The following is a 14,390-nucleotide window of genomic DNA, read 5'->3' on the forward strand; positions in this document are numbered from 1 at the left end:
CAGGGTACAGTCAAGGAGTTGGCAGAGTGAGGTCCTGCTGGAGGCTATAGCAGAGAGCCTATTTCCTTGTCTTTTCCAGCTGTTAGAGGCTGCCTGCATTCCTAGGCACTTAGCCCCTTCCTCCATCTTCAAAGCACATCACGTCAACCTGTCATCATCCTCACATCTCTCTGCCCTCCTGACCCCCTGGCTTCCTTCTTATAAGGATCTTGTGATTACATTGGGTCTGCCTAGATAATCCAGGATCATCCCCCCATCCTAAAATCCTTAATTTAATCCCATCCGTTAAGTCTCTTTTACCATGTGCCATACTCACAAGCTCCAGGAATTAGGATGTGAACATCTTTACAGAACCATTGTCCTATCACCTGTGGAAGACAACTTGTACAAACTTTTTTGTTCCATTCTTATCTCCTATCCTGGCCTTTTCTCTATGCAGTTGAACTGCATTGCTTTTCCCCTCTAATCTCATTTCTTTTGTTTATTCAGCAAATGAGACACCTGCTGTGTGGCAGGCACCATGCAAGGTTCTGGGGACACAGGGGGCCACCAGGAGAGAGTACTGCCGCTGCACTCCACTCGGAGGGCCAGAAAGAGGACAGAACCAGTTAGTCCCGTGGTCTCAATGCTGGCTGCACATTGGGATCACCTGGGCAGCTTAAAAAAAAAAATCGCAAGTAGTGTCTGACCTCAGACTAGTTAAATCAGAATCCCTAGGAGGAAAGGGTAGTGGAGGAGGAGGGAGGGGGCAAAGAGTCCTGGCCTTGGATATTATTTTTAAAGCTTTTCAGGTGATGCTACTATACAGCCAGGTTTGGGAGCCCCTGAGTCACTGCATTTGGATAGATTCCCTCATTCCCAGGCTGGATAGGAATGTACATGATTGTACTAAGTGAGGCTTTCTATAGTCTTTTTAAAGTCTGACCTGGTGATTGCTACAGTTCAGTTAACTTTATGATCCTGGGTTTCATTCCAGCCTGGTTAATAAATCAGCTGGTTCCTCCACTCCCTTCCTCTGAATTTGAGACCTAGAAAATAATTAAATCTAGAATTCATCTGTCATGCCTGCTGTTATAAGTGTACTGCTTCTAGGGGTGCTGGAAAGTGCAGCTTAACTCATTTATTAGCCTTTATTATAACTCATTTATTATATATTATATATTTTATATATATATAGTATATAATAAAGCCATTAATTATAATTTGTTTATTTGCAATTCCTTATCTAGGTTGAAATTGCATATGTCCTGGAAGATAAAGGTGATCTCCCCTGGGTGTCCCAGCTCTCACATTAGGTAGCCATGGGATGTTAAGCATCTGGTCCAACTCCTCTCCATCTCAGCTTCCTCCCCTGCTCAAAGAACTGGTTAGGACTCCATGATTCAGCTGTTACTTCATTTTGTGTTTGCTATTGGTACGGTGAGAAAACAATTGATACGCAAATGAACATGCTTAACTTTGACTAGTTGCCGTGTTTTTTAACTAGGCATCAACTACTTCTGACCTACTGGGGACCCTTCACAGCTGTGATTCCCAAACCTGGCCTCACATCTGCATATGTGGAAAATATCATAGAAAATGCAGATTCCTAGTCCTCAGCCCTGAAGACTTTGAGTCAGTAGATGGTGAACAATGTCTGGGAATCCGCTGCTCATCAGCCAGATGTAGATACAATGATGAATTTAGTTAAAGTGACAAAACTCCCAATTTAGGTATCACCGTAGTTTACAGTTGACGGAGTTCATATTTCTTCAGGCAAGCTTTCCCTGGCCCACCAAGACCACATTAAGTGCCCTGGTCGCATCCTGCTCTTCTGCTTGGTAGGACTTGTTGGACTTAGTTAACACCCGTCCTTTCCAGAGTATAAGCTTTCTGAGGGCAGGAACTGTGTGCGCTTTCAGAACTTTTGGAATGTGCAGCTTACCCTCTTCCAGAATTGAGGTCTGGGACTGTGGTAGATGCTGCCATTCCAAAGAGAGGGGAAGTTTCTGGCATTTTGAACTTAGGCAAGGCTCCTGGTGCTTTCCAAGCTGGGTAACTGATAAGGACCCGTGGACATGTTGGCTCTTCCAGCAGCTTGCGCAATGTCTGACACACTTCCTTCTGTGTCTGAAAGTTCCCTCCTGGTGTATTGTCAGAGGCAAGTCACCCCTTTTGTGGTTCATCATCCTTTTTTCACATTTGAGTTTGCAGCCCAAGTGTGAAGTTTCAAACGAATATTCAGTTGCCCATTTCCCCAGTTTCTTTTCTTCTTGGCTGTTTTTATCTTTCAGGATCCTGATATTCTAAGAAAATATAGATCAAAAAGGTGGTTCTGGCATGTTTATGAAGACTGGAAAATGTGAAAAATTCAGGTTCAAATTTTCTCTCTTGACATTTCAGACCTCTTGGCGTCTGACCTTGGGGTGCTGTTTCCCCAGTTACACTCTCTACTTGTCACTTGTCTTCATGTTGAACACCAGGGTTTCCCGGCACCAGGCACTTGCCCAGAATGCCCGCTGCCATCTCTAATCCAGCCTTCGAGGCCTACCTCACTTGGTCTCCTCCGTGAGGCCCACGGGCCCCGACACTGGGTCCGTACCTCTTTATCAGCACTTAACACAGTACTTGTACAAGGGTTAGTCATGTGTGATATATCTTCCTCACATGGCCCGTTATCTTTTCCTTGATTGGAGCTTGTTTGAAATCTTTGATTCCTATGGCTGCCGTAAGTCTAAACTTGCCTAGGCATGGCAGAACGTGAGCTCTTCAGAAATCCAGGGCCACTATCATTAGATCTGAAAATGAGACTCAGGGGTAGGGGAGACTGCCACATCTAAGCAGTCTTTCTACTCCCCATCTCCTTCATTCTTCATCTGAGATAAGCATGTCAGCCTGTGGCGAGCATAACTTCTGCGGCCTCAGCCTGGAGCTGGGGGAGGTGAATGAAGGAAGAAAACGGCTTTCACTTCTGGAAGGGTCCTCGCACAAATGGAAGTTTTGTATCTTGAAAGTGCCTGTCAGTTTTGATTTTTCAGTTGTTCCTCTACAAAAAAAATAAAACAGAAATTTATTAGTAGATAACAAGCTTGTTCTTTCTTATTGCATCTGTTTACTTTCATGTATTCACTTCTCCATAGGTTCATTTGTTCACATTATTTCTTCACTCAACTTACAGTTTTTGAGAGTCTCAAGAAGCCCAATTTGGGCAACACATTCAGTTGAGTAACTGGCATGTTTTTTAATAGGGTAATCAAAGCCCTGACCACACAGAAATAAGACAATATTCATGAGCATTGTTTCCTGACAGTGTTTTGAGGACAAAGTTTGCTTTTCATATAAACACATCTCTATGTAAATATGTAACAAAGCATTCTGATTGAGTTTAAGCATATGAAGTGGGTTCTTCCATGAATAGTTTCTGGTTCCCAGGATCTCTACCCTTCTAGGATGGTAACGGGCATTTGTAAACACCTGCTTGTTGACACAAGTGTCTTTTTCCCTATGTCCCATGCTTGTCTTCTTTTCCATGTCTATCCATAAAGCAAACCCAAGCACCTAGCCATTTTCGTATTCCTAACACGTTGTGCATAAAAGAGCAAGCCGTGCTTTGAGGGCCATGTATGTTGCTCGTAGGATATGAGAAAGGAGAAAGTCGAATGTACAGAAGGAGGAATAGGGGGAAAACAGAACTGGGCTGGGAGTCAGGAAGCCTGGAATCTAGTCACATCTTTGTCCCTATTAGCTGCATGACCTCTCTGAGAATAAGGGGGATGGTGATGTAGTAAAAGATTAAAAACAGTGGCTTTAGGATCTTACAGCCCTGGGTTCATATCGCATTCTAGCTGAGCAACCGTAGACAAGGTCTTTAACTTCTCGAACCCAGTGCTGTCTGCATGATGTGCTTCACACCTTCCTCCCTGGGCGGGCAGACTGATGCACTGAGATCAGATGTGAAAAGCACTCAGACCACCTGCTCATTGTTTAGTCCAGAGAAAAATGACCAAGACCATGACAGGCTTAGAAAACATCACGTGAGAAACAGCTGATGGAAGAAGGAAGGTCATCTTCCTCCCAACACAGGGGACTCAGGGAGAACCTGAAAGGCGACTTCCTTTTTCATTATTTGTTCTGTGAAAGGGAGAGTGAGCTGAGGGAGGCAAATTGGAGGCAAAGGGCAAGTTCAACCACAGTGCAAACTAAGCCTGAGAAGAAGAACAGCCCAGCAGGGGTGTTAGCAGCGTTGGGCATGGACGTCCTGGCGGTGTGGCCTGGTGGTCTGATAGCCACCAGTTTGGTAGGCTGGGGGAACTCTCTGCTGGTTCTCTGACTGCCCTACTCCCCTTGCTCCTCCCTGTCCATCTCCTGAGCCATCTGTGGTGACTCCGTTCATCCTTTGCTGCTGCTATGATCTAGGACATTTACAGAGCATTTGGTTTTATGCACAAGGGTTTGTCACCGCTGGGGGTGAGCGTCTGAATTGATCAGGGCTGTTTTGTCCACAGCTCTTTTCCCTAACCCCACCCTGACTCAGCATGTTTGTTTCTGCTCTCCTTCTGCCTTCCAGATTTTTCTTTCAGGCCTTCGTTCTTGATGTCATGGGACTGTTGGAACAACTCGCCTTTCTTCTGAAAACCTCAGCATGTGAGAGTCACTACTTATGAGTTTTCCGCCCCTTCCCTGGGGTCTGCAGGCATTGGTTCAACAACACCATCTGGGGAAAGAAAAGGTGCCATCTGGACCCATGCCTGCAGCAGAGCACATTGGGCGAACAAATGCTGCTGCTAATCAGGCTTTAACGCAAGTTTGGTCAGGCAGAGTGACTGGGGTTAGGACTACAAGCCTAGCTCCCCTTTTTGTTGTGATTAAAGCAAGCACCAGTTGTTCGGGGCCTTGCTTTCTCTCTTTAGCTCTGTTTTTGGATGACTGACAGGGGGAAGCGTATTGGCAGCTAGGAGGGGCTGCCACATGGAGAATCTGAATTAAGCACAGTGCATTTGGAGCCCTCAGACTTCCCTCCTGTGCTGCTGCTCCCATTGCTGCTCATTCCTTCTTTGTCCTTGACAGTGTCCTACGTTCCCACCGGAACCTCACGGCAGTCTCCATAAAGAAAGGATGGCAGGAGTAAATATACCCATCACAGATGTGGAAACAGACTTGGGAAAGTCGTATGATGTGTTTAAACCACACAGTCACGCGAAGGACCCAGAACTCAATGAATAATATGGACCTGACTTTTCCACTAAGGGCCCTAGAGCCAAATTCATGTTAAGGGACAAGTGGAAGTTCAGTCCCGTTCCATCTGTGTTCATGTATTAAACGCTCGGGTGCCTTGTAGATGCAAAGCACAGTGGCTGATGCTGGGGAAACAAATGGCTCAGATGCCCAGGCCGAGCTCACCAACTGGTGGAGGGCAAACGTGAGTGGGCAGGGATTAGAGATGGTGTGATGAATATCTTGATGGATGCTAGTGCTCTCGGTCTGATCCAGGTGCTCCTGGGGCACATCAGAGGGATGCCTAACCTCTGGCCTTGACAGGTGAGGGAGGGCTTCTGTGCAATGAATGACATCTAACTTGAGACCCACGAGGTGTTACCTGAGGAAAGGTATTCCAGGAGAAAGGAACAGCATATACAAAGAAAGGTCTGAAGGCAACAGGAACCCAAAGAAGTTCAGTGTGGCTGGGGTCTCAGGAAAAGGAAAGAGCTTGGGGAAGAAAGCAGGCAGTGGTTCCCGGAGGCCCCACAGGCCACGCTGAGGACTTTGAGCATTAGCCAACAGGCAGTGGGCACTCCATGAAGGGTTTTAAGCCTGTGACTATGGCTTAGTCAGGTCTGAGTTTTACCATAGTCACTCAGTGGCATGCTGAGGGTGGGTGGGAGGGAGGCCGGACCTAAGGAGAACTTTTTGCTCACCCCAGGAGTTAGTCCTTCTGTGAACTAACTCATAAGGAAGACCTGTTGCCAAAATTCATCCTCCCAGGTTTTGTACTGAGGTTGCCCCTTGCCCCCGTGCTGCCCTCCAGCTGTGGGCCAGGGAGTCTTTTATGCTTCTGCAGAGAATGAGGGTCCACACTGGGCAGAAGGGTTTTGTTCTGCCTCTCCAGTTTGAAGAATCTGTGTGGAGGGGCAGACTAAATGAGATGCCAGCGTGAGGGTGGCTTAATCTGAAAAAGCCACTGGCAAATGCCCACCCCCTGCATACAAGCTTGGTGGCGAACACCTCCCCGGGCCTTACTGTCCTCACTTGAAAAACACAGATAATAAAATACCTCTCTTGGATCTTTGTGAGGATCACATGAGATGATATGTGTAAAGTGCCTGCCATGTAGGAGAAGCCCGGTAAATATTTATTTCCTTCTCTTTTTTACCTGCCTTTCCTCCATGTTGCTCCATCTCAGGGTAAATGCCAGGAACCTGACGGCCTTCACAAGCCTCACGCCATCTGCCCCATTTCCTTTCTGAGTCGCTGCAGCCTGACCTCCTCCTGGCACACTCTGGCGTTCCCACACTGACCGGCTTGGTGTTTCCTGAACGTGCCAGGCACGCTGCCACCTCAAGACCCTCTGACATCTGGGTGGCTTGTTTCTTCATCTCTGTCACATTTTTGTTCAGATGTCATCTTCTCATGAGACCAACCCCAGCCATTCTCTTTTAAACTCCAGCTCCCCCGACCTCATGCCCGTCCCTGCTTGGCTCTGTTTTCCTCCAGAGCTCTTACCACCTTCTCACAGGTTATATAACTTAATTATTTAGTCTTATTTTTAAGGCATTTTAAAATTATTTAGTTTGGTCATTGTCTCCTCCACCTAGTGTGTAAGCTCCATGAGGACAGGAAGATTTTGTTTTTCTGTCCTATTCTTATTGCCTTATCTCCAGGGCTTACAAGGGTGCCCAGCTGTCAATAAAGGTTGAGGATAAATGACAGAAATGTGAGATTAATTCCTACAATAGATAACACCCAGAATATTGGGAGTTGAGGGGGTGCCCTGGGACTGAAGAATCGTGTTGCCCTCTGAGGGGCCATCTGGCTGGGCAGCACCTCCTGGCTGACCAGCCGGGGGTCGGGAGGTCCAGCCCTTTACTCCTTTGTCTGTAAAAAGGTGCCAGTGTCCTTTGTCTCACTAACTGCCTTTTAGGAAGAACTTTGAACTCTCAGAAGCTGTTACCCAGAAGCCCTGGGTAGCTTGTATTTCTACTTGAAGGTGTGGGAGCGTTTCCCCCTTAGCCACCCTGCCAGTTCCCCTGCTGGGCACCTTCAGCTGTTTTGCTCTTTTGTGCTCTTCCTGTCCCCCACTCCTTGAACTTAAACACAATCCCTCCTTGAACCACATGGCAGTGTAATGCCTCACCAGGGGCCTGAATGCATTTCCTTGCCAGCCTTTGAGAGCTCAGGAAGTAACTGCACAGGAAGGAATTGAGGTAGCTGTGCCCTGGTATGGCTGTTACGTTTGCATTAGGTTTATTCATTCATTTACTCACTCACCTCTTCATTCACATTCAGAAGCTTAGACAAATGGGAGAAACTGCTGGCAGATGAACAGGTACAGCTATGGAGGTGTGTCTGTGGAGGGAGGAGGAAGTTTATGCTGTGAAAGTGTTACATGGCAACCCCAAACTTCAGGGACTTCCAACAACAAATATTTCTTGTTTCTATATCTACAGGTCACTTTTGGTGAGTCGGAGTGTGGTCCACCCTTGTATCTCTCTTTCTGGGACCCAGAAGGGACAGTGGCTCCCTGGAGCCAGCTCTCCTTGTGCACGTGGAAGGAGTACAAGAAGCCAGCCAAGCCACACAAGCACACCCATGGCCGATGTTTGCATCACGTTTGTACCATTCCATTGATCAACGTCCCATCAGGAAAAGAATATTCTGCCTACTCTAGAGGCAACATGGCTGTGTAGTTCCATTCCAGGGAGAGGGTGAAGAGGTAGGAGCAAGAAGTCAATCTACTACAGCATTTGACTCTGTCTGTGGAAGTTAGGGAAGGCTTCCTGGAGGGGTGGTGACTTTCATTTTGAAGGATGAGTAGTTGTCAAGATAAACAAGCAGGCAAGTAACGTGTAAGTCTGTGCAAATTAAAAAGAGAGAATGAACTATTGTCTTAATATTTCTTCGAGTAGTCACTGGGCGCAATATGCAAAGAGTGACAGGAAGATAAATGCCATCAGAGTATCTGTCCATGAAGTCCGTAATTCATGGAGAGATAGAAACATAATACAAAAAAGGAGATTATATAACCAAGTATACTATTATTCAGCAGGATGGAACAAAAGTGTGAACTCAGAAAGTAAGTGAGAATATGCTTTTGGGAGCTATTTTTGGTGTAGGATATGAGATATGTGCTGTTTTATATTCATTATTTCATTTAATCCTCATAACCCGTGAGGGACATCCTATTGTCAAATATGTACAAATGAGAAAACTAAGCTTCAGAGTGTGAGATGATTTGCCTTAAAGATTCATAGCAAGGAAGTGGTGGAAAGAGTACTTCCCAGTAGTTATTTTGCCAAAACAAAGAATTTTTTCATAAAAATTACTCCTCAGTGTGCACACTCTAAGTGGGACTGCTTTAAAATTTATTAAACACCTGGTTTTTAGTGTCCACTATATACGCAGCACTGAACTTGTTAAAGGGCCAGATGATCTCAGAAGCCCGGTGGCCATGACATTCTTCAGGTCTCACCTTCCAATTGCACCTGGGTTTAAGATGCCTCAAAGAATTCTTGCCCAGGGGCCTACTTTAAAATTCTCACTTTGCACGATGGAGTGTTTTGAACTTCTGCCTCTTCGTCTTCCCCAGATTATATACACACACCAGTCAGTGTTCTTTCTCAGAAATGAAGGGAGACGAGCTTGGCAGGCAGGCTGCTCCAGGCCCAGCAAAGATTAGAGGTGGGACTGAGGAAGAATAGTAACTGCCGCTCTTGTGCAGACTGCCTGTACCTGGTAGCTAGCTCTCCAGGCAACACAGAGCACAGAGGTACTCCAGCGGAGCAGTTCTACTCATGCAGAAGTGAGCACGTGTGAATTTTTATTTCTAGTTTCTTATCCATATTGACCTTGACAACTGGAATCCCATTTCCTTGGTCTTACCGACCTTTAGTGTGACTGTTGAGCTGAGTGTCCCATGAGTTTGCAGAGAGAGAACCAGCTCCTTTTTGCGACCCTCCCTTTCCTCAGCGGATCGTTAAACATTGACAGGCATTTTTGTGGGCTCTCTGGCTTGGCGGTCTAGAATTGAGTTGAAGCATGACCCATTTGCAGTTTGCTCAAGAAGCTGGCAGAACTGGTTCCCCTGATCTCAGAGACCATCTCACATGCACATTTTTTTCCCTCAGGCATGTTTTCAATCTTGTAATAATGAGCAATGCTTATCAGAACTGCCTCTCACTGTCTGGTGTTTACCGTCTCATGGTTTCCCAGGTAGACGATGCTCAGCTGCTGTGGTGTCTCACTGAGTTGGCGAGGATGAAAGGAGAATAAACTCTCAGACTGGTCCAGAGAGGGAGTGTGGGAAGGCATGACTCCGGAGGAGCAAGTGACCTGTCTGGCAAGGAATTCCACATCCTTCTGAGACCTTCTCCACATCATTCGCCAGACCACCACTTCCTCCTGGGAAAGGGCGCTCAGGGTTTTGCTGTCAGCCACCTAAAACTTTTGTTGCGCCAGCACAAGACTTTTGCTGCAGAATTGAACGAGATATTTCATTTCAGTTTTGCATCTTTTAGTCATCTGGGCTACAATCATACTTGTTTTGCATTGAGAATTGTAAGTCAGATTTTTACTATTATTTTTGCATGCGTTTCTCAAAATGATCGACTTAAGCTTCCTGACAGAGCAAGAGCATGAGGCCATCATGAAGGTCCTGCAGCGGGATGCTGCCTTGAAGAGGGTGGATGAAGAGAGAGTCAGGTAAGGGGCCAGAGAGCCCTGGGCACGGGGGAGGGGGGTGGGGCGGTAGTGCCATGTGGAAGGAGATGGCACAGTGCTTTCCTCAGCCATGAGTGGTAATTTTGACTTGGTGCCTGAATTTATGGGTTCCAATTTTACCTTCTGGATGGGATTTTTCCCCCCTTGGTGTTTCTTAATTTATCACATAGGACTCTTGATAGAAACAGTCTTGATTAAAAACCTAACTAAACACCTTTAATTTATTCAACACTGAGTTAAAAACAAAACATACAAACCCATACATACATCTACATCCATATATAGGGATGTGTGTATATTTACATCCACTTTTTTTCTGTTGAATCTACTTTATTTTTACTGAGTCATGAATAAATTACCAAGTTTTTAAGTTTCTAAGATTTTTAAAAGAAAATATATTTAGAAGTAGCTCACATTTCTGTCTGCTTTCAGTATTGTTTGAATTGGTTTCACAGCAATTGAAATTGGCTCTGACTGAGCCAAGTTTTGATTTGTGTCTCACAAGAAGGAGTGGCAAGCGTGATACACTCTGCTCTTGGGAGGAACCCAAATGTTCCATGTTGGCATCCTCCCCACTTACCTGTGGGGTAGAGGAGCCTGAGGCCAGGACGCTGGAGAGGTGGGCTGCGTCCAGGCCTTGCCATCTATTGCCTGTGTAATCTTGGATTTTGAAGACAGTGAATGGTTTTGTGAATGTAAGATAGTAGTATTAATTGCAGGATCCCCATTCCAGAGCATAAACTGTGTTCTTTTTCCTGGGACAGAAGGATCCTGAGTAATGGATTTATTTGCATCAGTTCCCATCTTTTGACCCTACATGAACATGGATGCTTTATACAAGGATATGTTGCAATTCACTTCAAGCACCCCAAAGTATCTAATTATGGCTACTAATAATAACTTGGATGTAGACAGTGCTTAGCAAACTAGCAAATGTTTAACAAATGACGGTGATTAACAAATGGCAAAGGACATTCTTCTGAGCTCACAGAACTTTTGTGCAGTTAGTATTGAGGGGGGGTGGAGGAAATAATTATGCCCACTTGATTTGTGAGGAAATTGACTTTGAGACAAGTCAGGTGACTTGCCCAAGCTCATGCAACCCATAGGTGTCAAAAGCGAGAATCAAATCCTAGTTCTTAGGTACTTATTCCCTAACTCCACCTCCTTTCCCTGAAAAGGCCATCCTGGGACCTGGCCACGAAGAAGGGAGTGGCTGTCTTGGTGTAAGAAGGACACTGTGCTGGGATGATGACAGGAGGTGGTTGTAGGTAGCAGAGAGCATGAAAAAGGGTTCCACACGGCCCTGCTCCTCCCCACGAGTCACCTGCGGTGCTCTGCACACGTGGATGGGGCTCTGCTCCTCATTCTCAGCAAGTGGAGTGTCTGGGGGGTTTCCCAGGAGGGGCTGGGGATTTATGCTAATCTACCCTCAGAGCCTCTGGGTAGCATTAATCCTTTACCCATTCACACTTACAAAGCCCTTCCAAGAATGTTATCTTAGATTCCTCAGAACAGCTCTGAGATTTGGCAAGGCAGGACTGTTATACCCGTTTGGATTTAAGGGGAAGGGGCAGCACAGAGAAAATGTTAGCTGACTCTTAAAATAAAGCACAGTGGGAATACCTTTATCCCCTCCAAAGATGAGATGGAGAGACTCGGACAGAAAGCAGTGGAATGGGGATTGCATGGGGTCCCTCTTCCTACCTCAGGACGCGCGGACCACTGATACAAGGCGGCTGCCGTTCCGCCCGCTGAGGAGGCGTCTGTGTGCTTTGCAACTCCCCCCCTTTATCTAGCCAGGTTTGGAAGAGAGGTTGGTCCTTCCTCCCGTCTGTATTTTCTTGGCCCTGGGATTGCAGGCTCCTGAGTCTTCCCTGCAGTTCTGTGTTTCTGTGTAAGTAGAGCAGAAGTGTGTTTCTCAGGACTTGAAGTGGTTGGTGAAAATATCCTCAAAAATGCAAAGTTCTGCCTGGAACTGGACCTCTTAAAGGGTGTGAGTGTGACACCTCTGGCACCAGCCAGTCTCTGGCCTCATGCTGTGATCCCTTCCTAGTGGCGGTTTGCAGACCCTCCCGTCCAGTCTTTCTGAGGGTGCCCTTGCAGCTGCCCTAGTTTTTTGCTTTTGTAAATGGATAGAAGGCTTCGGGTGGTGACAGACTGGTGTGAGTCCAGTTTCCTTGACTACCAGCACTCTGAGGGGCTCCTTAGTTAGGCACCCAGCACCCAGACATGAGCAGGCCGAGGACCCCGAGCCTGGGGAGGGGTGACGGTGTGCAGGGGCACCAGTGGGCACGAGGCCCCTACCCTGGATGCTGAGAAAGGCCCAGCCCATGGCCTGCTCCACAAGGAGGAGTGGTGCTCTGCCCCTGACAGAGCTTCAGGGCTGAAGGGACTTGCCACAATGGTTCTGAGGCTGCTGTTCTCCTGAGCTGCTAGAGCTAGGTCTCAGTTCTCTGAAAATGCTGTTCCATGGACTCTTGCTTTTCAGCCCCTGCACCCTCCCCCGGCTGTTTATCTTTGGCTCTTCCATCAGAGTTGTAGCCTGATAGCTCTGAAAAGGAGATTTTTTGGTCATTTCCAAAAAGGAGGTAAAGAAGGAAAGGTCCAGAGAGGGGAAGTGATTTGCCCAGGGTCACATAGCTAGTCAGTGCCAAAGCTGTGATGAGACGCTTGTGGTCCGGTGCTTTTGCCTCTGCCCCATGCTGCTCACTGGTATTGTTTCTACAGAAGAAAGTAAAGGTTCTATCGTAACAGGGACAGTTCTACCCTGCATGGACCTTAGAGTCAAAACCGTCACAAATTTGAATCCTATCCTCACCACTAATTAACTGTGGTTCATTGGGCCAGTTACTTAACCTCTCTGAGCTGAGGCTTAGAGACTGGGAATGACCATAATACCAAAGGTATTTAAGTTCAAATTAAGTAAAATAATTCTTAATCTTCTTAAGCACATAGTAGGTGATTGAAACATTTTAATTCCTATGTTTACTACTCTACCTATGCCTCTAAAAAACGATAGAATTCTCTGGTTAGTAGTCTGATTCCTGAGAAAGAATCACTCCTAAAACTCTCAATTGTTTAATGCAGAGAAATCTAATTGAGCACCGATTAAGCATAGGGAACTTCTCATAGGGGCGTTGATAGAAAGGGAATTGTAGCATAATTGAAACAAGGTCCCAGCTCTCAGGGAATTTGCCTTTATCCACTGAATGGATTATCAATTGCAAATTTAAAATCTCAACCTTGTTTCCCTAACATGACTTCATAATGCCTTCCTTCCTTCTAGTTAGTATGTAGCTTTAGAAACCTAAAGTATATGATTCTAATATTGGCTGAGGCAAAACATTCGAAAGGCTCCCTGCCACCCAAATTCAGACTGTTCATTCCAACGCTGATTCATTCTGGACTTTGCACGAGGACATCACTCAGGGCTGTAGCACTGTTGCTCACTAAGACCAGACACTTCAGAATCTTCTTCAGCGTCAGCTGTAGATGAGATTGGAATTCAAATGGAAATAAGTTTGCCAGTCCTGATACATCCAGTGCTTTGAATTGTTTACATCCAAGTTCATTCAAGACACTTTGAAGATGATTTAGTCTATAAATTACTTCCCATCCTGATTGCATGAATGAGAAAGATGAGCGCCATTCAGAAGTGTCTGGTTCCCAAATCACTCAACCCATTAATGGGAGAACATGAACTGGAACCCAAGGGCACATCCACTGTGCTTTCTCTGGGGGTACAGTTGGAAGAGAATAGTTCCAGGTCCCTGCTGCCCCCACAACTGTCTCTCATGCTGTCGCTCTACCTGTAGCTACAGGTGCTGGGCCCAGGTATCACCATGTATCTCTGCCCAGCTTCCCCAACTACCAGCTGCAGACATTTCTCAACCCAGCAGTGAAGCAGACATCAGAACGGATTCTTTTTCTCTTTGCCCCTTGCTCCCTCCCGTCCTTCCTCCCTTCCACCGTCCCCTACCCCCTCTCTTTTTAAGAAACCCAGAATACACACACATGTGCAATTTTAGTCTTTTATGGTTTGCAAATGACACACTCCAGAGCTGGTGTTTCCTGTGCTTTGTGTCATGCTGCCAGCAGGAAATCATGCCCATGGATGTCTGTGAACCACCAGCCCCACCACCTACGCACACAACCACATCTACAGAGATGGATGCTCTTGCAGTAGATACCATGTTAACCACAACCACATCTTATGATTCTCAGCTGCCGCCTTAAGACCTAGTTTCATTTAAATGAAGGCAGTTGTCATTGAAGAACTGCTTTCCAGGACCTCTGGTGGTGTTTTCTGTCTAAGCAGAGGGGAAGGGAACCAACATTTGTCCAGGAACTACATTGTACAAAGAGCTTCAAATACATTTTCTCCTTTCATCCACATAACCGTGTAGCTAAACCCACTGCTCTTGGGGCAATGGGGTAGAAGAGGCTAAGTACTCTGCAGGATTGCAGCCTTGTTT

General features: G+C 46.3%; 1 protein-coding gene across 15 annotated transcripts in view; it reads left to right on the forward strand.

Annotated features, from left to right (window-relative positions):
* The window catches only part of SYTL2 (synaptotagmin like 2), a 98,142-nt gene that overhangs the window by 32,097 nt on the left and 51,655 nt on the right, over positions 1 to 14,390 (forward strand). For 14 of the 15 annotated variants that reach the window (XM_073215937.1, XM_073215936.1, XM_037010537.2 and 11 more), the window contains exons 2-3: positions 7,644 to 7,909; positions 9,406 to 9,894. In XM_073215937.1, coding sequence (XP_073072038.1) covers positions 9,794 to 9,894 — 101 coding nt within the window. In that variant the 5' untranslated portion in view covers positions 7,644 to 7,909; positions 9,406 to 9,793. The remainder of the gene's footprint in view (positions 1 to 7,643; positions 7,910 to 9,405; positions 9,895 to 14,390) is intronic. The other variant, XM_037010538.2, reaches the window with a different exon arrangement.

Source organism: Manis javanica, chromosome 11, assembly GCF_040802235.1.
Source record: "Manis javanica isolate MJ-LG chromosome 11, MJ_LKY, whole genome shotgun sequence".
Lineage (NCBI taxonomy): Eukaryota > Metazoa > Chordata > Mammalia > Pholidota > Manidae > Manis > Manis javanica.